Source organism: Gymnoscopelus braueri, assembly GCF_963280865.1.
Source record: "Gymnoscopelus braueri genome assembly, chromosome: 1".
Taxonomy (NCBI): domain Eukaryota; kingdom Metazoa; phylum Chordata; class Actinopteri; order Myctophiformes; family Myctophidae; genus Gymnoscopelus; species Gymnoscopelus braueri.
The window spans coordinates 60,631,051-60,655,666 of record NC_137603.1 but is presented as its reverse complement, the minus strand read 5'-3'; the positions used below and the strand labels follow the sequence as shown (position 1 = coordinate 60,655,666).

At 41.7% G+C, this 24,616-nt stretch overlaps 1 protein-coding gene across 3 annotated transcripts in view; it reads left to right on the top strand.

The window, feature by feature from the left end:
• tcf12 (transcription factor 12) overlaps positions 1 to 24,616 on the top strand; it is a 174,982-nt gene that overhangs the window by 30,564 nt on the left and 119,802 nt on the right. For all 3 annotated transcript variants that reach the window (XM_080436664.1, XM_080436665.1, XM_080436663.1), the window contains exons 5-6: positions 8,602 to 8,700; positions 14,338 to 14,440. In XM_080436664.1, the coding sequence (XP_080292790.1) occupies positions 8,602 to 8,700; positions 14,338 to 14,440 (202 nt within the window). The remainder of the gene's footprint in view (positions 1 to 8,601; positions 8,701 to 14,337; positions 14,441 to 24,616) is intronic.

Genomic DNA, 24,616 nt, shown 5'->3' with positions numbered 1-24,616 from the left:
AATGAGCCAGGTGCAGAGCTTAGTCTATAACTCTCCAATCTGCATACTGTCTTGAATTGCGTTTCTTGAGTCAGTGTCAACATTTCTTTGTGTTTGTGTGTGTTTGTGAACATCCTCTCCCTCTGTTGTGTTTGTTTGTCCCTTACACAGCGGCCCTGCCACATGCCCCTGTATGCATTTCATTGAATGTCAATCTCCTGTCACTTCCAATCAGCATTCAGTTAACCCATTAAGACCGGGAACGCATCTGTGGGTGTAATTTTTCGATTTCTTTTGGCTATTAAAAAAAATAGCAGATCTACAAGCTCATAGCGCGGCACCGAGTGCCGCTATGAGCTTGTAGATCTGCTATTTTTTGAAAAATCGTGGAAATGTGTGCAAATCTTTGAATATATATTTTTTAAAGCGAACATTTGAACTCAAATCTTTGCTTCTGGGAATTCTACAAATGTCTTCTAAATCCTAACAGTTTTTGGAAAAAAATTACGTTGCTATAATATCAGTGGTCCTCAATTTTTCAAGGACCCCCAAAATGATATGCATTTGGCCGCGGACCCCCATCAAAGTGTCCCTATTAAAAAAAAAAAAAAAACAGATCTACAAGCTCGTAATGCTATGAGCTTGTAGATCTGCTATTTTTTTAATAGCCCAATGAAATCTTAAAATGACACACAGATGCGCTCCCGGTCTTAATGGGTTAAATGTCAGAGGCAGCTCAGGCTTGCATTACCTTGTTTACTTCCCAGTTTGCCCTTCCCCATTGAACGTCTACAGGCTACGGTAACATAGGCAGCCCTGATTTGAATTATAAGCTGGGAGACGCTTGAGATATCTGTGCTCTAGGTGCATATAAATGAGTGTTTCTGACATCGCAAGGCACAGCAGCAGTAAGCAGACAGCTGTTCGCACCACCGTAACATACGCACACATGCACGCACGCACGCACGCACACACGCACACACACACACACACACACACACACACACACACACACACACACACACACACACACACACACTGCGTTGCAAATTTGATTTACATGTGGAATAGTCTATGTACGATTTACCGTGTAGGACGGCCTGTAATTTTAAAATAAACTTTATATGAAAATGTGACCTTAGCAGTTCCATTGTTATTGACTCCGCCAAGCCGAAGGTGTGGCCGAGACTGTGTTGCCCCATGTCCGTCCATCCGTCCGTCCGTCCGTGTGTGTGTGACTGTGTGTCAAACTGTGCACACACACTCCCTGGATGCCAGAGCAGAACCTCTGCACCAAATTCTTCACATTCGCCTGTTATAGCGCCACCAGGAGGCCGACTTTTGCAAAACACATTTTTTGATATTACTCTTACAGATTTTGTCCAAACATCAAGCGAACCGGTACACAGTATCTCTATAGTCATGTGATCAAGACGGATCTGTCCGATTTTTCATATTCCATCCTGATTGGCTTTACAAAGTTTGCAGGAGTGGTCCGTTTTGAACAAAATGCCTCAAATCATGAACGCAGCATTTGATTGCCGTGAAACTTTGCACGCACATTCCCACTAGCTCGAGGAAGAAATGCCACCCTTTTCACTTTGGCCTATTATAGCGCCACCGGCAGGCCTGTCTTCGCAAAACACATTTTCTGATATTACTGTCCAAACATCACGCAAATCGTGCAAAAGCTTCATCAACATTGATCCCTTAACTTTTACAGATTCCACAAACCTCTATAATGACTGAATTCTGAACATTGCTGGCCCACAACAATCTACCTGACCTGGCGGAGACCTCCGAAGGGCACTTTTTCTAGTTTTAATCAGAATCTTGCTCTCTGTCTTATCCACAAATCAATCACGATCTTCTCACACTACCAGTTGTTCTCAAAGTGGCGTCCGGGGTTAATTTGTTAATACAGCATCACAACCATTTTAACCACTGTATCCATTTATACGTTGGCTATTAAAAAATAGCAGATTTACAAGCTCACAGCGCTGCAAGCTTGTAGATCTTGTAAATTTTCTCTTCTGGGGGTCCCTGGCACAAAACATTTGCAGATGGGGGTCCGCGGCCAGATACATTCAATTTGGGGGTCCTTGACATGAAGAAGTTTGAGAGCCACTGTGTTACACTACCAGTGGTTAGTCCTAAACAGTCCTCTCCCATGGGACCATGCTCTTCAGGTGCATCTGGCACAGAGTACAGATGGAGCTACTGTATAGGGCTAAAACTATCAATTCTCTTTTTAGCCATTATTCTATCCATACATTTTCCGATTAATCAAATAATCAAGAAGCATGTTGTTATTTGGATATATGTTTTTAATTATTTTTATAATCAAGTAAATTGATTAGTTTTCTTCGTTGTACAACGGCGTCGTGCAAACAAATATCTGATCTACAGTACAAGCTCACAACGTGTCGCATCAAGAAGCATTGTGAGCTTGTAGATCTTCTGTTTTTTTTCTATTTTTGTATAATTGTTGAAGTCGATTAGATCAATTAACTGTTGCACCCCTTATGGTTCTCAAACGTTTTCATGTCAAGGACCCCCACATTGATATGGATTTGACCGCGGACCCACTTCTGCAAATGTTTATGCCAGGTACCCCCATGAAGACAATATTTGTGTTTTAAAAATCCAAATTATTCAAAATCTTCCAATACTTAAAATAGCAGATGTGAGCTTGTGGATCTGCTATTTTTTAATAGCCAACCTATAAATGGATAACTACTTTTGCTGGGGACCCCACTGGCTTAGGCCTAATCTGGCATAGAAAGAAATTTGCTTGAGTTTAATGATGTGAATAATGTGATAAATCAAAACAGTCCCGCAGGCAGTATTCAAATTGTATTTAAATACTGTTTGTTAGCATTGGGAAATGATATAATGTAGGTCATTGCTAGGGATAGCCTTAATTCACCTTAACTGGAGTGTCCATACAGATGCTATCGATCCTTTAAGTGGCTATTGTATGTAGGGATGGGTATTGGCAACAATCTCACGATACGATACGTATCACGATACTTGGGTCACGATACGATTATATTGCGATACGCATCACGATACTTGGGTCGTATCACGATATTGGGATATATTGGGATATATTGGGATATATTGGGATATATTGGGATATATTGCGATATATACATATATCACAACTACATATTGTTTATATATACACTACATATTGAGTAGCTGCAGATCTGTGATAGGTTCTTTGAATGTTTTTCATAAAGCCTGTATCTGAAAAAGCAAAAAAAAAAAAAAAAAAAAAAATCTTTATTTTTTTTTTATCGCGATACAGTATACAGTATCGCGATACAGTATACAGTATCGCGATACAGTATCGCGAAATAAAATATCGCGATATATCGTGATATCGATAATATTGCCCATCCCTAATTGTATGTATTGATTTAGTTATTGATAAAGTCCTGTGTCATGGTGTTCTGTAGCCTCAACAAGTAAGGGGTTTAGGGGGTAATAATGTAGTTTTTGTTGTCGTTGTTGTTTTCAAACTCCACCATTGAAGTAGGCTACTCTAGTATCCTAACCCATTGGTTCTCAAAGTGGGGTCCGGCGACCCCCAGGGGTCCTTGGGGGGGTCCCAGGGGGTCCCCAGCAATAGCAGTTAATATAGCATCACAATCACTTGAACGACTTTATACATTTATACGTTTGCTATTCAAGAAGGTGATGAAGAGGGTTTAAGCCTCATTTATACTAGCCGATCTACAAGCTCACAACGTGCTGCACTGCAACGCATTATGAGCTTGTAGATTGGCTATTTCTGGTGCGCAACACCCACACGCGTCTAAAGGGGAATCTCACTTTAAAACTGTTCTGTGGTCTATTCAGGCTTTTGCATGCACGCCAGACAGTTTTGAAGTTGCTCGATTCAATATTTAGACATTTGATATTAATTTTATCAGACGAGCTTCCCCTACTACTTAAATCCATTCAATATTCAAACTCCATTTTAAGCACGTTAGACTCATTGAAAACACATGTCTCTGCTTCTGGTAACTGATATGGTCCTTCTAATGCATGAGGGGACGGTCATTTTTAGATTAGTTATGTCATTACGCTCATATTTTCTGTAATGTAATGTTGCATCAAGGCAGTCCTGTAAGTCCATGCATGAAATCCAATTTAGTCCATGCATGAAATAACTAATGGAAACATGAAGGTCTCCCCCATTCATTAGAAGGACAATATCAGTCACCAGAAGCAGGGACGTGTGTTTCCAATCAGTCTAAACATGGAGTTTGAGGTTGAATGGGCTTCTATAGCATTGATTGATTGATTGATTGATTGATTGATTGATTGATTGAATACTTTATTAGTCACATATGTAAACAGCACGAGGTACTGTCAGACAGTAAGGACAAAAAAGTCCTAGGGACTTGTTTCCATTGTGGTCCTATGTATTTGAGATGGGGGTCCACAACCAAAGCGGTCCGCAGCCCATGTATTCAATTCATCAACATAGCATACAAAATTAACACAATAATACATGTCATCAACAAATACAAAACACTTGTACAAAGGAGAAAGGGAAAAACCCGGCAGCGAATGACATCTCCTTTCTATGGGAAGGGGGCGTGTCTGATCTAATGAATATCAAATATTGAATATATAATATTGAATCAAGCAACAACAAAAAAAACTGTCTTGGGTGCAACACAACAGCCTGAGTACCTGTGACAATGGCCCCAGAAGTTGTTGTAAAAGGGATATTCCCCTGAAGTATAAATCAGGCTTTTTAGTCTTGAGTGCTGTTTGCTGAAGCTGCCCGAGCTCTCTCTCTGTGTGTGTGTGTGTGTGTGTGTGTGTGTGTGTGTGTGTGTGTGTGTGTGTGTGTGTGTGTGTGTGTGTGTGTGTGTGTGTGCGTGTGCGTGCGCCTGCCCATGTGTCTGTGTGTGGGTGTGTGTGATCAGTCATCTATGAACAGTCCCGAGACCCTGTTGTGGTGACCTTGGCTCGCGGCCACTCACTCGCTGCATCCTGGGCAGCTGTGGCTGCAGGGCTGGCAGTTTGACAGTAAGGAGGGCCGTGCCCACCGCCACCACAGGACAACCCCCAACCCCCCTCCCTCCGCGTCCCCAGTGCACCACACCGCCCGCGACTCCATACTCCCCCCCCCCCCCCCCCCCCACACACACACACACACACACACACACACACGCACACACACACACACACACACACACACACACACACACACGCACACACGCATCCATCATGACTGTATCATCGCTCCCCAAGCTGCCACCTCACAGCCAGACACATATTCACCGGGGATGCAGGGCTGACTGTTTGAATAGCTGACTTTTTTTTTAAACGTTGTGCCGGGTGAGGGGGGGCACGACGTGAGCCCCTTGTCGTCGCGCCGAAACAGCAGTCCTGGCAGTTATTTAACCTGTATAGTGCAGGGGTCTTCAACGTTTCTTTTCAGGACAAGGACCCCTTAGCTGAGAGAAAGATGAAGCAAGGACCCCCACATATTTTATACGATTGTGTTGCAGATTCAACTTTTTCATAGATTTCAGAGATAGCTTCATAGACCAGATAGATAGACAGACAGACAGACAGACAGACAGTTTGACAGACAGTTTGGCTCTGTACTTGGTTTGCTCCTTTTAGGTACTTTATGCAAAAATAGCTACTTTTTCTATTTTTGGATAGATATTTGAATCCTGAAAAGTCCACCAGACAGAAATGAAATTATACGGAATCTACACATGATGAACCAAAACCTGATTTAGGGTCGATTCAGACTGGGTCCGATTGATTCAAACTGTTCCCGAGTACAATTGGCCTCTCCCAGCTGGCCAGCATTCACATTGGCCAAGATTCTTCCGTACCCGAATACACAGTTCAACAGTAATGGTAAATATGTGCCTCATGGGGGCGCTGTGGACTATGGGGCTTTGGGAGATAGAGAATGTCATTCACAGAAGAAGAGTCATTTGTCAGAGTTTAGAGTGAATAATAAAGTTTGACTGTGTTCCTGACGTTGTCTTGAGTTATAATAATAACAGAACAACAATACACAACCAAAGCAGTGTGTGCGCTGGTCTTTGAAACCTTGCAATGTAACGTTGTCTGTAGTTATCATATGACAGTGATGTCACTGACGCATCCTTGGTATTTTAGCAGTGACATCACAGACTAATCCTTGGTATATTTATCCTAGAGGCAGCACTCGCTACACATGTGTTTTTCGTTTATGTTTTTTTACGGCTCACGCTACTCAAACACTAGCGGGATTATTATTTCTTGTCAACATTCAAGTAGAACTATGAGAAGGTACAACACAGGTAAAATAATGTGTCATCATAACAATATATAAATGATTTATGATTAGCAGTCCACTTCCTTCTGTTGGTATGGATGGATTCACATTGCAGCGTTCCGTTCTCGAGTACGCATGAAACGGACCCGAGACTACCTCCCCAGGTGGTCCCGGTACGGTAGAGTTCCGGGGAACGGTACGCAAAGTTCACACTATCACAACATCTGCCAAGTGGTCCGGGGTGCGCACCCGGGACCATAGTCTGAATCCGCCCCTTATAGTCTCGTGCCAGTGTCACGCACCGAAAATAGCAGATGTGCAAGCTCACGGACCTAACAGTGGAGCAATGAAGTACAGCTTGTAAACTGGCTCAATCCCAGACTGGGAATACACGCCTAAAACTTCTTCAATACAATTGGCTTATGAGAGTGTACATCACACCTGTGAAGCTTAATACATTTAATAACAATATTCCGGACTTATGCACCAGATGCGGTGAAGATAGAGGCACATTGTTCCACTGTTTATGGTCATGCCCAAGATTGATGGACTTTTGGAGGGAGATTGGGCAGGAAATACAAAGGATACTTTTAATTAACATTGTACCAGAACCTAAGTTCTTTCTGCTAGGCCTCTATCCAGTTGGACAAAGAATAAAGCGCAGTGAGAGAATATTCATAGATATTTGTCTTTTACAAGCTAAAAGAGTAATTGCATTGACCTGGAAGAGGCCGGATAGACCAAGCATTGCACAGTGGTTCAGGGAACTGTCTTTATGCCTACCTCTAGAAAAAATCACATACATTCTTAACACATTGAGTGCCAGTCGCGTAGATCTACGCGAACCTATTTAAAGCCGCCACGTGCCAATCGCGTAGATCTACGCCAACTGGTGCTTTTTCCTTATTTTTTCGAAAAAAATGACTTTTTTCAATTTTCGGTACGGCACATTTCATTGTAGCACCACCGGAAACGGAATTATTTGGGATCCGGTTTTGCCGATCCCGTCGGCCCCCGTTCGAATGACGAAACTGAAACTCCATTTTCTCCTTGTAGTTTTTTCTCCTCGCATATCACTGTTTAACGTAAACCGTTCTAACTACAACATGGATGCCCCGTTTGACACGTGGTCTTCACTGGTAGAAGTAAAAAAAACAAAAAAATAACAATAACACGTTGGCACTGGTGAGTACATTATGAGATTAACGTCTGGCATGGAATGTGTTAAGGACAAACAAGAGATGTTTCAGGAGGTGTGGGGTCGTTTTATACAGTATATGGAAAACAATAATCTGCCGCATTTAATGGAATAATCTGGAGAGGAGTAGTGCTGATGCCAATGTATGTTTTTCTTTTGTTTTTGTTTTTTCATTGATTGTCTTGTATAATTTAATGTAATTGTCTTTTTTTGTTTTCTGTTGTGTTTGTAATATAATGTTGAAATATTTTGTGAAAAGAAAGGAAAAATAAATAAACATATTGTTGAAAAAAAGATGTGCAAGCTCACATCGAGCCGTGCTGCAACGTGTTGTGAGCTTGTAGATGTGCTATTTGTCGGTGCGTGACACGATGCCTAACCAAGTATAAATCGTCTTAGTGGGGGGGAAACCTCATATGTCCAAAACTGTTACTTTTCAGGATTCAAATTCAAAAGCATCAAAAGTAGCAGATCTACAAGCTCGAAACGCGGCGCAAAGTAGGGCGTTAATTTACGAAAAAACACAAACGGTTAAAATACGGAGATAAGAGGTTTCTGCCCGACAGCAACAATATCAGGCATAATGGTCCCAGAGGTGCTGGTGCACTGTGATGATGACTGTGAGCCCGCATTGACCATTATCCCCTTATCAGGGCTGGATCTCTTCCCCCTCTTCCCCTCCCAACCTCACATGGCCTTTTACTGGCTTTGTGGGAGCAGATTATCATCATCACCCAGGAAGAAAATATCAGAGAAAAAAACATAGACAAATAATGTTATGCTGCACTTAGTGCTATTTTGTTAAAGCAAAAATAACACTTTGGTAGAGGTTTGGGATGAGTATTTACCCAGTCATGATGTTACACCAAATATTGGTGAGATATCTTCAATAGTCGATTAGAAATCGATAATCCAAAACAGTCTCCTCATTGTCTTAAGATTGCAGCGTGAGACAGGTCTCAAACGTCACTCTTTTAGCACATAAATGAATGCAAACCAAATGGCTTCTGTATTATGTGTAATATTACCAAAACTCCACATAGCATTGCTTTGTGTTTATTTCATTTCAATGTTTGTGAAGATGTCAAAACTTCCTGTTGATTTTGCCATTTCAAAGATCCGCATCCAGATCCACGACGGATCCAGTCCGGATCTTCACCATCATCACCACCCTAATTCAAATAGGAAAATCGACAGGAAGTTACATCATGGCAAGGTAACTAACTGCAGTACAACACAACCCAAACAACCTCTCAGCAAAGTGTCTTTTTTTTTTGTTGCTTTAATGTTAGTCTGTGGAAATGCTCTCCTGGTTGAGTTTCCATGGAAGAGAAGGAGGTGGTACCTTCTTTTTTTTTTTTGGCGTGTGTGTGTGTGTGTGTGTGTGTGTGTGTGTGTGTGTGTGTGTCTGTGTGCGATTATGCGCACGCGTGTGTGTGTGTGTGTGCTTGCTTGCCAGAGCATCTCGCAGAGGTCTGTTGTTATTATTGAGCCTGTTGGCGGTGTGATTAACCCATTAAGACCTGAGGCCGATTCCACAAAATGCCTTCTAAATCCTAACAGTGTTTCTGAAACACTTATGTTGCTGTGATATCAGTGGTTCTGGTAAACTTTGTCATGTCAAGGACCACCCAAAATTGTATGTATTATTTGGCCGCGGACCCCCATCTCAAAATATTTAATTCCAGGGAACCCCCCAGAAGCAAATATTTGAGTACAAATGTTTGCTTGAACAGAATATATATTCAAAGATTTTCACACATTTTTACGATTTTTCAAAAATAGCAGATCTACAAGCTCGTAGCGCGGCACTCGCTAGCCAAAGTATAAAATAATGGTAAAAGTGGTTCAAATCTTAAAATGACACACAGATGCGTTCCCGGTCTTAAAGGGTTAACGGCGTGCGCGGCCCTGGCAGCAACACAATAGGGAATCTCTGAGGATTCCCTCGACACGGCACAACACTCCAGCGCCTTTGAAATTACTCCATCATCGCCCCCCTCGCTCACAAAAAAAAGAAGATGGATAATAAGATTTCTGATGTTTTTTTTCTCTCTCTCTCTCTCTCTCTCTTACTGTATGTTGAATGCAAAGGGTATGAGTTTGGAGAAAAATAGCTCTATAGAAATGCAAGCCCACCTGGTCCCTCTGGGTGGGAGTTTATGCCTGATTTAAACCGTGTTGCGCGTTGAAAATAGCCGATCTACAAGCACACGACGCGTCGCATCCGCGACGCATCGTGTGCTTGTAGATCGGCTATTTTCGACGCGCGACTACCGGGCGCGTCAACTTAAGTATAAATCAGGCTTTTAACCCTTTAAGACCGGGAACGCATCGGTGTCATTTTAGATTCCTTTGGCTATTCAAAAATAGCAGATATACAAGCACCGAGTGCCGCGCTATGAGCTTGTAGATCTGCTATTCTTAAAAAAAAAGTGATTTTATTTTGCATGTATTTGAATGTATTTTTTTAAGCGGACATTTGCAGCTAAAATCTGTATGTATTTGGACCCCCCCATCTCAAAATATGCTGTTCCAGGGACCCCCCCCCCCCCCCCCCAGAAGCAATGATTTGAGTTACAAATGTTCGCTTTAAAAAATATATATATATTCAAAAATGTATATATTCAAACATTTTCAAGATGTTTAAAAAATAGCAGATCTACAAGCTCATAGCGCGGCACCCAGTGCCCCGCTATGAGCTGCAGATCTGCTATTTTCGAATAGCCAAAGAAACCTAAAGTGACACAGATGCGTTCCCGGTCTTAAAGGGTTAATGTAGTTTGGGGAGATGCTTTTTTTTTGTGACTGGAGCATGATGGGGGATTTTCGCAGGGCTCTGGGATTAGCACGGCGACAGAGTATCTTTTATTGCATGAGGACCCCGAGTTCTCCAAAACCATACTGTGACCGATATTTAGACCTAAGCCCCTAGAAGCTGATAAGTGTCATGAAAAGGAAGCCTGTTAAGCCACAGGGGGAGAAAAGACAATTTTTTTGAATCCGCAGGTACCTTGGGAGGATGAAGGGGCAGCTTCCATCTGTTTCTTCCTTTCTATCAAACAACAATTTTTTTTTATTTATTACATATTTGTCATGAGATGGTAAATAAACCGTAAATTTAAAAAACAGCCAAACGTAGTTCTGTGATGTAACGGTCCCTATGAAAGTTTTAATGGTGAATTCTAAATTAGATTACATAGAAGAGAGACGCAATTACATTTCAAGAATCTTCAACATGGTTGCATGGAAATGACTTAGTAGAATTTTCACGTTTCAGTCAACATAGGGACCTGCTTAAGAGACTACCAGACCAGAGGTCCACTCTCTATAATGACAGAGGTCAATAGAGACTACCAGACCAGAGGTCCACTCTCTATAATGACAGAGGTCAATAGAGACTACCAGACCAGAGGTCCACTCTCTATAATGACAGAGGTCAATAGTTTGGCAATCTGGGAACCCATCGCCAAATGAAAAGGAAAAATAGCGCCCTCTGCTGTTTTTTACTATCTCACTTGGCTCTGGGAGGAAGTCGACGTAGCACACGTACGCAAGGAAACCGGGGTTTTGGTCTGCCTTCAGCCTTTCACTTCCGGTGGTGCGACTATGTTTTCATTCCCACTAACAATATTTATACACGGAACACTAACACCACTTCTCCCAGAGAACATGGATCGTTTTGGTTATAAGCCCACTTGTTTCTATGATGAAAGAGCAAGTTAAAATGTGAATATCTTTGTCTGCTCCGAGGACGCTATTGTTAAATTAGTTTCGGTTTGTTCCTAGTGGGGAAGGATCGGCGGACACGTAAATCCCGCCCACTACATTTGATTGGGTAAAGCGCGGCCTGCTTCCTGATCTGAAGGCACGCCCACTTGTAGGCCAGTGAGTACGCGATATGACGAACCCCCCCCGACAGATTCAAGCGGAGAGCAGAATCTGTTCTTGAGAGATTCATAGTTTGGTGGCAGCAGGTCCTCAGCAGCAAATCACCTTTAACCCATTCAATCCGGGAACGCACGTGTCATTTTAGATAATCTTTCAGCTATAACCATAATTTTATACTTTGGGCTATTCAAAAATAGCAGATATATACGCTACAAGCTTGTAGATCTGCAATTTTAAGGGGGGAAATTGTGAAAATTGTATGTATATATTTTTTAAAGCGAACATTTGTAACTCAAATCTTTGCTTCTGGGGGATTCTACAAGTGTCTTCTAAATCCTAACAGTTTTTTCTGAAAAAAAACTTGTTTATAATATCAGTGGTTCTCAAACTTTTTTCCTGTCAAGGACCACCAACATGAAATGTACTGTATTTGTCCGCGGACCCCCATCTCAAAATATATTGTTCCAGGGACCCCCAGAAGCAAAGATTTGAGTTATAAATGTATATGTATTAAAAGATTTGCACACATTTTCACGATTTTTTCCCCCAAAAATAGCAGATCTACAAGCTCATAGCGCGGCACTCTATGAGCTTGTAGATCTACTATTTTTGAATAGCCAAAGAAATCTAAAGTGACACAGATGCGTTAAGTTGTCTCTACACTGTAGCACCATCATAGGTTCCTAGGCTCAGGATTTGTAGTTTGCTCAGTCACACATCCAGTTATTACGCTGGCCCCGGGGCCCGGTCCTCAGAGCGAGAAATGAAAGAGACAAGAGAAAAACACGGGACAAGACAAAGAAGACTAGACTATAGGACAACAAGAACTGAGTCACACTGTCAGTCAGTCACAACAGGAGGGAGTAGACAAAACACACACACACACACACGCACGCACGCACGCACGCACGCACGCACACACACACACACACACACACACACACACACACACACACACACACACACACACACACACACACACACACACACACACACACACACACACACACACACACACACACACACACGCGCACACACGCGCACACACACCTTTAACCTTTTAAATGCATGCTCTTACCTACTTAGATACGCATGGCTTAAAGGCCGGTTCATACTTGGGTCGTATGGCCCGGAAAAAGCCGATCTGCAAGCTCACAGCGTGTGAGCTTGCAGATCGGCTTTTTTTTGCCCCGTGTCTCCAAAGTATAAATCCGGCATTAGGCTCATGCGCCCCCCAGGCTTTATGCATCATCTTATGGTGAAGTATCCGTACTAATGGCAGCCATCTCTGTCTGGTGGCTTAATTCACTGCATACAGGTGGTGATTGTCGGGATGGTTCGATGAGCAGGAGAAATGATGTTAAACCATGATGATGTCATTGCTTATTCACTTCAGTCACTAGTGCCTGTGCCTTGCATGGTTTTTTTAGGAAATGTCACGTATATGGATGTTTATGTAGCCTTGATAGATTTTCTTTTCGTCCCCAAATTCACCAATTATAAAACACCAATAAGTCATGAAAAAAAAAGTCAAATAAACAGAAAAAAAATATGTTTTTGTCCTGAACAAGATGTTTCACTGCCTGATCCTACAGTACCCAGAATGCACTGTGAAGGCTTGGTGGTGCTTGAGCCATTCTCAAGGCTTTTGCCCCTAGCGGTCCCTAGTGGCAGAGGGGAGCATGGCTGTAGTTTTGATGTCTGCTCGAGTACGTCAACACGAGGAGGACAGTCTGTGGTGCTTTAGATTAGCTATCTGGGCTATACAGAGGGACGCCTTACTGATCATTACTCTTACCGATGAAAACATGGAGACAATCTTATTAGTCCCTATTTTTGGACATGTCATTATAAGCTAAAATCTTTAATTAACTCATTGAGTGCCATTGATGTGTTTCACAAAACAAAAAAAACGTTCAGAACCCAAGATATCATTATCTGAAGATTTGCAGCTCCATCCACTCCTTGTTTAACTGAAAAAGGCTGTATCTCGCTTCCTAAGCACTTTTTTTACTTTGAAAAAATCTCTGGCACTGGGACAACATAGCCAGAAATAATTCTGGCACTCAGTGAGTTAAAAACAAACAACTAAATAAACAAAAACGTTTTTGTGTGTTTTTTACCCATTTTTCTCCCCAATTTAGTCGTTATGCCAATTAATTCCTCCCCACACCCATTTGTGTGTTGTCACTGCCGTTGTATCCTACTGACTCACCTACCAGTGAGGAGCCCCCACCGGGAGGACATAGAACCTTCGTCTCAATTAATGGGTTCATTCCCTCATCTCAGAATAATCTCCTTTCAAAATGTTGGTTCAAGTAGCGCTGTATCATTTAAGTGCAGTCATTAGATAGTCAGTATGGAACCATTCCCTTAACCCATTAAAGCTGGGAACGCATCCGTGTGTAACCACTTTAACCATTATTTTATACTTTGGCTATAAAAAAATAGCAGATCTACAAGCTCACAGCGCGGCACCGAGTGCCGCGCTGTGAGCTTGTAGATCTGCTATTTTCCTTTTTTAAATCATGACATCTTGACATGAAAAAAGTTTGAGAACCAGTGATATTATAGCAACATAATAAAATAAAATAAAAACTGTTAGGATTGAGAAGACATTTGTAGAATCCCCCAGAAGCAAAGATTTGAGTTAAAAACGTTCGCTTTAAAAAACATATATATTTCAAAGATTTGCACACGTTTTTCACGTATTTTCAAAAATAGCAGATCTACAAGCTCATATGAGCTTGTAGATCTGCTAATGAGCTTGTAGATCTGCTAATAGCCCAAAGAAATCTTAAAATGACACAGATGCGTCCCCGGTCTGAATGGGTTAATCTTTCTTCTTATACCGTTATATGCCGGGACGGTTCAGCCAGTTCACCAATTAGAGGAGTGTCATAGCACTCAATTAGTGAGGTGTCCTGGTGACGTGCTTGATACTGTGATTTCTGTCCCCCAGGGTTTGGCAGACAGCCCTCATTACGCTGATCACTTGAGTGACAGTCGATTAGTGTCCCACGAAGGATTGTCCCCGACACCTTTCATGAACTCCGGCATAATGGGTAAGTAGGTGCTCCTCCTCGCCATCTCACACCACACACACACACACACACACACACACACACACACACACACACACACACACACACACACACACACACACACACACACACACACACACACACACGCCCTCTGGTAAGCGGAAAGACAATTTTGGGACTCTCACTCTCTCTCTCTCACTCTCTCAGTGTGTGTGTGTCTGTCAGTGGTGGAAAGAGTACTCACATTTCTTACTTATAAGTAAAAGTATCAATAATGCACTGTAGAAATACTCTGTTACAAGTAATAGTCCGGAATAAAAAATTTACTTCAGTAAAAGTATGAAACTATTGGTATCAAAATGTACTTAAAGTACCAAAAGTAAAAGTACTAAAATGTTTGAAAATAGCAGATCTACAAGCTCACAGCGCGTTGCGACGCGTTGTGAGCTTGTAGATCGTCTATTTTCAAATAGCCTAGATATAAAATAGGGCTAAAGTGGTCAATGTATGTTTTATAATGTAATCATTTATATCTGCAAAGTAACTAGTAACTAAAGTTTTCAAATAATTGTAGTGGAGTAAAAGTACAATATTTGCCTCTGAAATTGGAAATACTCCAGTAAAGTAAAACCACCTCAAAATTGTACTTAAGTACAGTACTTGAGTAAATGTACTTAGTTACTTTACACCACTGCTGTCTATGTGTGTGTGTGTGTGTGTGTGTGTGTGTGTGTGTGTGTGTGTGTGTGTGTGTGTGTGTGTGTGTGTGTGTGTGTGTGTGTGTGTGTGTGTGTGTGTGTGTGTGTGTGTGTGTGTGTGTGTGTGTGTGTGATGAGGTGTGTGTGTGTGTGTGGGGGGGAGACGGCTGACCCTCCCCTAGGGTAGAGTCACTCCATCAGTATAGCTTTCCATCATAAAAAAAAGCTGTCTTCTATTCACTGAAGAAGAAAGCCACTGGCAACTTCCAGTATAGTAGTGAGGTGGCCTTGGGGTGGTGTGGTGTTTTGTTTGTCTGTTTCTTTGGTGTCGGGGCTCGTTGACGAGACGTGTCAAATCAACCTTTAGTTTGCCCTGTCTTGCAGGTATACGAGCATACAGACGTGTTTTTCAGAATGAAATGTGAAGCCCGGCTCTGATTCGGGCAGTGGTGTAAAGTAACTAAGTACATGTACTCAAGTACTGTACTTATGTAAAATTTTGAGGTATTTTTACTTGAGTGTTTCAAATTTCCAATACTTTTACTTCTACTCCACTACCTCCCAGAGGCAAATATTGTGCTTTTACTCCACTACAATTATTCGAAAACTTTAGTTACTAGTTACTTTGTAGATTTTGATTATTATTACAAAACATACAGTAACCACTTCAGCCCTATATACATTTCGGCCATTTGAAAATAGCCGATCTAAGCTCACAATGAGTCGCCAGCAATGCGACGCATTGTGAGCTTGTAGATCGGCTATTTTCAAGAAGATCTTTATACAATTGAAAACTTGAAATGGGACATTCTGCATGATGAGTACTTTTGCTTTTGGTACTTTAAGTACATTGCGATGCTAATACCTTTGGACTTTTACTCAAGTACATTTTGAATTCCGGACATTTACTTGTAACAGAGTGTTTCTATAATGCAATATTGATACTTTTACTTGAGCACAAAATGTGAGTACTTTTTCCACCACTGGATTCAGGCAGGTGAACCGGAGATAAGGATACAGATCACCGAAAAGACAAGACATTAGCGTGTTATAATTAGATGAATGATAACTCTTATTTACGACAATTTAAACTATATATTATCCACCCTTTTGGCCTGCAGCCATTGTGGTGTGTAAGGCACTTGACAGTTTTATGGCCAAGTGCATCTCAGTTCATTGTGAGACGGCCCCTGGAGACTGGTTGCCATGCACATCATTAGTTTACAGATGGGTGCTGCTGAAACGGGAACAATGTGTTGTCTTTGTAGGATGCTTTCAGCAGAACAAGGCTTCACTTCTTTGGGACTGTTTTTAGGTTGCTGGTAGAACACAACGACCTCAGCACTTTGGGGGGAGAGTTTTTAGGCGTCAGTTTTAGTAATGCTGTGTTTTTTTTATATTTAAGTAAACCTGTTTAATATCCATTCTAATCTAACATATCGTTGCTGTCGGGTAGAAACTTATTATCTCCATATTTTTTACTTTTTTTTGTTTTTTCATAAATTAATCCCCTACTTCAGTGGTTTTCAACCCTTTTCATATCAAGGTATATTTATTTCGGCATTTGAGCCGCGGAACCACCATTTGATGAGATTTTTGACTCTCAGTCCCAAAACTTAGAATATTTTGTTATCGTGGATAAGATTTTGTCCACAATTCCATGATGTATTGATGTTGGTACCATAGCATAACAGGCAAACGTTGATCAAAATAACAATTATTTAATTAAGTAATGCAGATGTTTAATAATAATGTAACTCTTGAGAGCGTAAAATGAAACCAAATGGACCGGTAAGGGTCCATTTGGTTTCATGTTACCCTCTCAAGAGTTAAAGATCTATAAGGGTCCATTTGGTTACCAACTCTCCATCATTTAGCTGGGGACCACCTGGAACCCCCTTCGAGGACCAGTGGTGGTCCCCGGACCACTGGTTGAGAACCACTGCCCTACTAATCATACTACAGCGTCGCTTCGCGCCGCGTATCAAGCTTGCAGATCTGCTACTTTTGATGCTTTTGTGTGACGCTGTAGTATGATCAAGTAGGGCGTTAATTTATAAAGAAACACAAATCGTTAGAATATGGAGATAAGAGGTTTCTTTCCGACAGCAACGATATGTCAGTAGATGGTTCATCCATCTCACAGCATACAGCATGTTCACCATTTAAACCTTATATACTTATATACCGGGGTACCACAGGGTTCTGTACTTAGGTCCACTTCTCCCCCCCCCCCCCCTCTGCACCAAATCCCTTTGCTGAAAAATAGCCAATCTACAGGCTATTTCCACCAAACGTTCGAATAGGGATGCTAGGATTCATGTGGTTAAGAGGCGGGTTGAGTCAGAGAGCGTTTCACACGGCTGAGAGTGAGAAAGTTTGTTTGTAGTCGCATATAATAAGCACTATCATTATGGCAGCCACCTGTGAAGCCCTCGATGCAAGGGCAGCGTGCCGTGGATGATGTGTGGCTCGCTAAGAGGATTGGAGCGCTGTGGTGTGTGTGTGTGTGTGTGTGTGTGTGTGTGTGTGTGTGTGTGTGTGTGTGTGTGTGTGTGTGTGTGTGTGTGTGTGTGTGTGTGTGTGTGTGTGTGTGTGTGTGTGTGTGTGTGTGTGTGTGTGTGTGTGTGTGTGTGTGTGTGTGTGTGTGTGTGTCTGTGTGTGTGTGTGTGTGTGTGGGGGGGGGGGGGGGGGGGTTGGGGGGAGTCAGTTTAGATGCAACGTTGGAAGCTCAGACCAGCTGATCCATTGCCCGTTCTGACAAGGGGAGCTGGCTGGCCCCCGGAGAGAAGCGTGTTATCACTATGCAGTCAATGGCTGCCCCGGCGCTCACTCAAATCCCCCCATTCTGCGTCCCCCCCGTCCCCCTCCCCTCCCCAGCCCACACATTTTCCTCGTGGGACGAGGATAAAGCCATGCCATGAGGGAGGAGGGACCCGTCTTAAATTATTCTCGTTTACATCACTCAAGGAGACATGATTGATCACGGGGGGGAAAGGGATACAGTGTAACACGGCTGTGGCGTTTTTGTATCACAAAAAGGCCACTGTAAATCAGCTCGCACGGCCGTGTTGACACCATCTTTCTTCCCAAGCAGTAAAAAAATAAATTCCACGTATAATAAAAACCCAAGCTGACCCTATACGCTAACAAACTGCATTATTCAAGTCATGTACTGTAGTCTGTAGCACGCTTTGGATGTCGCCCGCACCACTATTTAAATATCGTAAAATAAACACCCCATTGGCGGCCATCTGTTATTCACTAATGGTTTTAAACAAATTCATTTTCATACACAATAGCTGACCTAAAGTAACCCCCAAGTGGCTTTTTGCAAACACACACACATACGCGGTACACACATACATCCAAACAATGGCGCGGTGGCGTTTCTTCAACTAGGCTAAATACATTTTAACAGAAGCAAAACTTATCAGCGAGATCCAAATGAAGCTGATGATGTTTTTCAAACGCCTTGTTACAGTAAATGACAAATGAGGTTTCCTGTGTATTGTGAGTGTGTGAACACATACAGTAATATATGAACAGTGAGTCACTCAGAATGAGAAGAACGTGCCAAGTTCATATTCAAGGGAAATTGACTTGTGCGGTTTTGAGCAGAAATACAAGTGAGGACCGTATTAACCGCATTAACCCAGGTGACCCAATTCTGCCCATGTGATTATAGGCAAACATTTCAATGTTTTCCCAAAACAAAACAAAAAATTCCAAAACTTTTCACAATTGTGTTAAAAAAAAAATTTATGTAAATGTTTGGAAAACATTTGAAATATTTAAAAATAGTTGATCTACAAGCTGAAGACGCGACGCGTTTTGAGCTTGTAGATCATCTATTTCCGAATAGCCAAAGTATAAAACAGGGGAATTCATACAGTGTTATTGAAAGGTAACTGTAACTCCAATGTGTGTCCAAGCAAAAACTCCAGTAGTAAAGGACTGGGCTTGCATATCTGTCTCTGTCGGGTGGAAACCTCATATGTCCAAAACTGTCCAAAAATTCTAATAAAAAAAAAAGCGTTTCAAGCTTGCAGATCTGCTACTTTAGATGCTTTTGTGTGACGCTGTAGTATGATCAAGTAGGACGTTAATTTATGAAAAAACACAAGTTTAAAATATGAGATAAGAGGTTTATGCAGTGTTTGAAAAAAGAAAGAAAAAAAGTGGTGGGGGTCGGGGGACATTTTCTTAACATACATTCTTAATTAAATTGCATCGCATTTTGACATTATCAAACATAAATATGATATCACAATATCAGTCTACATTTCCCAGAAGATAACGCATGTATTTAATTCCGTCTGACCAGAAGCAGGGATAAAACATATCCCCACTGGCCATAAAAAATGGCAGAGGCATGGATCCCCCCCACAGAGCAAATCGAACCCTGAGCATTAGTGGTCAGAATGAGTTTATAGTCTCTTATTGATATTCCAGACATTACACAGTTTTCAGAGCCGTTGCACCGAACAAGCCAGTCATCTGTCCATGGGGTTTCAGTCATTACACTGGTGTTGCTCACTCACTGTGCACCGTGGCTCCGTTCCTCACGGCAATGTAATAGAATTTCACCGCATTCATTGAAAACGTCTCGGCAGCTGCCAAGATGTTTCTCCCAGTCGAACCGAAGATAATTTCCCAAGATCTGAGAGGAATATTGCAATACTTTCCATGATCAGCGTGGTCGTTTTATGCGTTAATGTTCTGTTGTTCACAGAGGAGATTGTGTGCACGTCTTGTACCTGTATTTAGGCCAGGTGCTGGACATCAAGGCAAATATCAAGGAGAAGAAGGTTAATGGCTTTAATGGCGGTTTAACACATTGCGTGCCAATCGCGTAGATCTACGCGAACCTAAATAACTGCACAGCGTGCCAGTCGCGTAGATCTACACGAAGTGGTCTTTTTTTTTCTCGCAGGTTCACATTTCATTGTAGGCCTCCCTCGCAGTGACACATTTCATTGTAGCACACCCGGATATGGAGATATCCGTATCCGGAGATTTTCGTTACCACCCGCCTCCGCTCTAAATCTTCCCCTAATCTGCCATTATCTCGGTTGTTGTTTTTCTCCTCGCTGATCGCTGTTTAACATAAACCGCGACAACTTCAAAATGGACGATCGCCGATTGAAACGGTCTTCTCTGGGCCACTCACACAGCTACCCTGTGTGTCTACAAACAGTTTAACACGCGATCTTAAGGTATTTAGCGAGGTCTGTGGCGACGTGAAAAAAACTAAAAAACAACAATAAATCGCTGGCACTGGTGAGTACATTATGATATTAAACTCTGGCGTGGAATGTGTTAATGGCGCAACGTTTCAACCTTATAGGTTTTCATGCAATGCTTTTTTTGTTTTTAAGATTATTTTTTGGGGCTTTTATGCCTTTATTGATAGGACAGTAGGCTGACAGGAAATGGGGAGGGAGAGATGGGGAGTGACACGCAGCAAAGGTCGTCGGGATCGGGATTCAAACCCGCATTGCAGCCTCGGTGCCCGAACCGCTACGCCAGCGGCCCGGGCCCATGCAATGCATTTTGCTCCTTAATGTTCTGTTGTGCCATTCTTGGTTCTGGCAAGACAGTGGGAAATGTTCACTAATATAAACAGAATAATTCTGTGGCAGAGGGCTACATTTTTGGATTTGCTGAAGCTAAAGTTGTTAACTCCCCCTTCTTTTTTTTATCACATAGCCTCCTGTTTTCTATAACCACATGAACCCTATTGTATCTATTCTCTGCATGTTGTAATACAGTAAGTGAACATTCAACAAAAATAGGTGAACATTTGGCAGAAATAGCAGATCTACAAGCTCACAATGCATCGCAACATGACGTGTTGTGAGGTTGTAGATCTGCTATTTTTGATGGAGAGATTTGAGGGGTCCAAGTACACTATAGATATGCTATTTTTAAACATTTTAGTATTTCTACATTGTGGTATTGCTATTTTTACTTAAGTAAAATATCTGAGTACTACCACTGTAAATAAGTCACTAAACGTCATTTGTGGCTCTGGTTTCTCGAACCGCTAGACCTGGTGTGGTAGCACGCAGCTCTCGTAATGAAAGGTTGGCTATGTGCTTTTCGATGGGCCCACCCACAGCGAGGACAAGGAACGGTCTGATCGGATGACCTGCTGGGCTGTATCTTTATGTCTTCATGCGGCGTAGGTTAGCTGAAGGAAAGCCCAGTGGGGGATGATCGTGATTTCAAGCAACGTGAGCAATTAGCACAGAAGATGAGCTTCAAAATGAGAGCTCCGCTCTCTCTCTCTCCAATGTGTAATTGGACGTGTGTACACAAGCACATCTGTGTGGGCATGTGTCTGTATGCTCCTTAGAATGTTTCTCCTTATGGTCGTCTTCATATTTCCGTGCATGGTTTCTCTTGGCTTTCTCTCTTTTATTTGCTCTATTCCGCCCCCACTAAAAGATGCAATTTGTTTCTAGCCATCAGTAGAACAAAGCTGTGAATGTTGAGTTTAAAGGAATAGTGCACCCAAAAAATGACTTATTTTCTATCAATTACACACACCCCATGAAGCCTTGAATTCATGGAGATTCTTTTAGTTTTTGACGCATTCCTGAGCCAATAATTTGATGAACAGCGGAGTCTCTCGTAGGAGGTAGGAGACTCAATTGAGACTCAATTGAGTCTCAATTGAGTCTCCTACTGTTGACTACTAGGAGACTCAATTGAGTCTCTTACTGACCAGCCACCCGGTCATCGAATTATTGGCTCAGGAATGCGACAAAAACGAAAGAAAATAAGTCATGTTTTGGGTGAACTACTCCTTTAAGATCAGTTTCGAAGAGCTGTTTACAAGAGTTTGTCCTCTCCTTTCATTAACACATTCCATGCCAGACGTTAATCTCATAATGTACTCACCAGTGCCAACGTGTTATTGTTGTTTTTTTGTTTTTTTCACGTCGCCATAGACCTTGTTAAAATCCTGTGCACTGTTTGTATACATCGGCGACATCTCACTGAATCTACCAGTGAAAACCACGTGTCAAACGGAGCTCCATTGTTGTAGTTAGAAGGGTTTACGTTAAACAGTGATATGCGAGGAGAAAAAACTACAAGGAGAAAATTGAGTTTCAGTTTCGTCATTAGAACGAGGGCCGACGGGATCGGCAAAACCGGATCCCAAATAATTCTGTTTCCGGTGGTCAAACCGGAACCGGAAATGGATCAAAAAATTCCGAAAGTGCACTTTTGGTGATATCAACGCGAACCGGCGGTTCGCGTAGATCTACGCGATTGGCACGCTGCGGCTTTAAATAGGTTCGCGTAGATCTACGCGATTGGCATTCAATGTGTTAATTGTACACTATTTAGTAAAGTGTCAACAATATACTGTAATAATTATCTATACTATAATTTATGGAAAATGTTTGCGTTGCGAGGCGTTGTGAGCTTGTAAATCGGTTATTTTTCCTCTGCTTTTTTGCCTCTTTCTTATATTATTTGACAATTTGGCCAATATTTGACAATTTCTAATAGTATAGTTTGTTGATTATTGTTGATGCAGTAATGGTCTTTTTCTTTTCTTTCTATCTTTAGTTTTTTAGGTATTAAAAAGGTCTTAAAAGTCCTTAAATTGTCACTTCACTGTCATTTGGGGACCCCCCAAATCGGTCCCGACCCACAGGTTGAGAACCACTGCTTCAAGTAACTTGACTGTTAACGATGCCCGATAGTTAGGTGGCAGAGTGCAGGTGTGCATTCAATCAAATGGTATAAAAGTACACAATTGAGACACGTTTAATGTATTCAGTCATTAGGTAAATGAAAGCTGTTATGCTGTGCACTCAGCACGGCTGTTGAATGAGCGTTGTGCCCCAGTGCAAGTGGAAAAGGAAACTGTGACATCATTCACTGTAACAACACATCCTGAGTTTCTGAGTTTGAGAAGATAATATGCAGTTGTTAACCCTTTAAGACCAGGAACGCATCTGTGTCATTTTAAGATTTCTTTGGCTATAAAAAAATAGCAGATCTACAAGCTTCTGGATCTGCTATTTTTTTTAAATCGTGACCATTTTACATTAAAATGCACATTTTTAACTCCAATCTTTGCTTCTGGGGTCCCTGGAACAAAATATTTTGAGATGTCCATGGGGGGGTCCGCGGACAAATACATATCATTTTGGGTGGTCCTTGACATGAAATAAGTTTGAGAACCACTGATATAGCAACATACGTTTTTTTTTTTTACTTTAAGGATTTAGAAGACATTTGTAGAATCCCCAGAAGCAAAGATTTGAGTGAAAAATGTTCGCTTTATAATATATACAGTATATTATATTCAAAGATTTGCATATCTGCTATTTTGGAATAGCCAAAGAAATCTGAAAATGACACGGATGCGTTCCCGGTCTTAATGGGTTAAGTTGGACAGTTGGCATTTGCTGATTTTCATTAAACAAATGAACAACTTTTTCCACTCTTAAACAATTATGTTAATATGCTGTGCATGTGTGCTACCATGGCCTATTCTCTTTAAGTGTATATAAAGACTATAGTCTATACAAAGACCCATTCAGTGGTCCAGAAATATATTGGTTAAGAGCAGGGTTCAATTAGCTGGGGGCGGACCCCCGTCTCAAACATCTTGTTCCAAAGATTTGAGTAACAAATATTTGCTTAAGAAATATATATATTAAATATATATATCTGGTTAACTCTTGTATTCTAACAGTTTTCTAATGGATCAGCTTGTCATACACATCTTATTAATTGGAAGTGAAGTAAATTGTAACCTTGATGGTATAGGAAGCCCCAACTAGAGGTGTGAACATACCCTTAAGGAGCGGAGTCAGTGCTTGGTGGGACTTTGAGTCAAGCCTCTGGGGCTGAGGTTAAAGTGGGCATACTATACATACTGTACTGGCTGTTCCCTTAACAACACCAGCGATCACAATGGGGGAAAAGAGGCCATAGATTGACTGCTCCCCTAACAGGCTAATAGATTGCATCTGCCTCGAGCCATCAGCATTTGACTGACGAGTTCATTCTAATCTCATAAGGTTGCCCCGCGTTTCCTTCAAATGACATCCATTGCCATGGATACACAATTCATTCGCTGTGGTTATTGTCTTGCTAACAATGACCTATTATTTGCCCACGAAGATAGCCTTGTAGTGATCTAATTCAGTGCAATGAATACATTTTAAATAAAAACATATGTAAAATTCAGTGTCTCAGGATAAGTGACATAGGTTGTGTACGTCAGGGATCACAAGGTCATGTTTAACATGATTCACCCATAAAACAGGGAAAGCGTTTGTCATTTTAGATTTGAGCTATGCATCGTCTCTGTCTGTTATGTGTCCAAAACTGTTACTTTTCAGGATCCAAATTCAAAAACAGGCAAAAAGAGCAGATCTACAAGCTCAAAACACGTCGCTTTGCGCCGCATTTCGAGCTTTTAGATCTACTCTTTTTGATGCTTTTGTGTGACGCTGTAGTATAA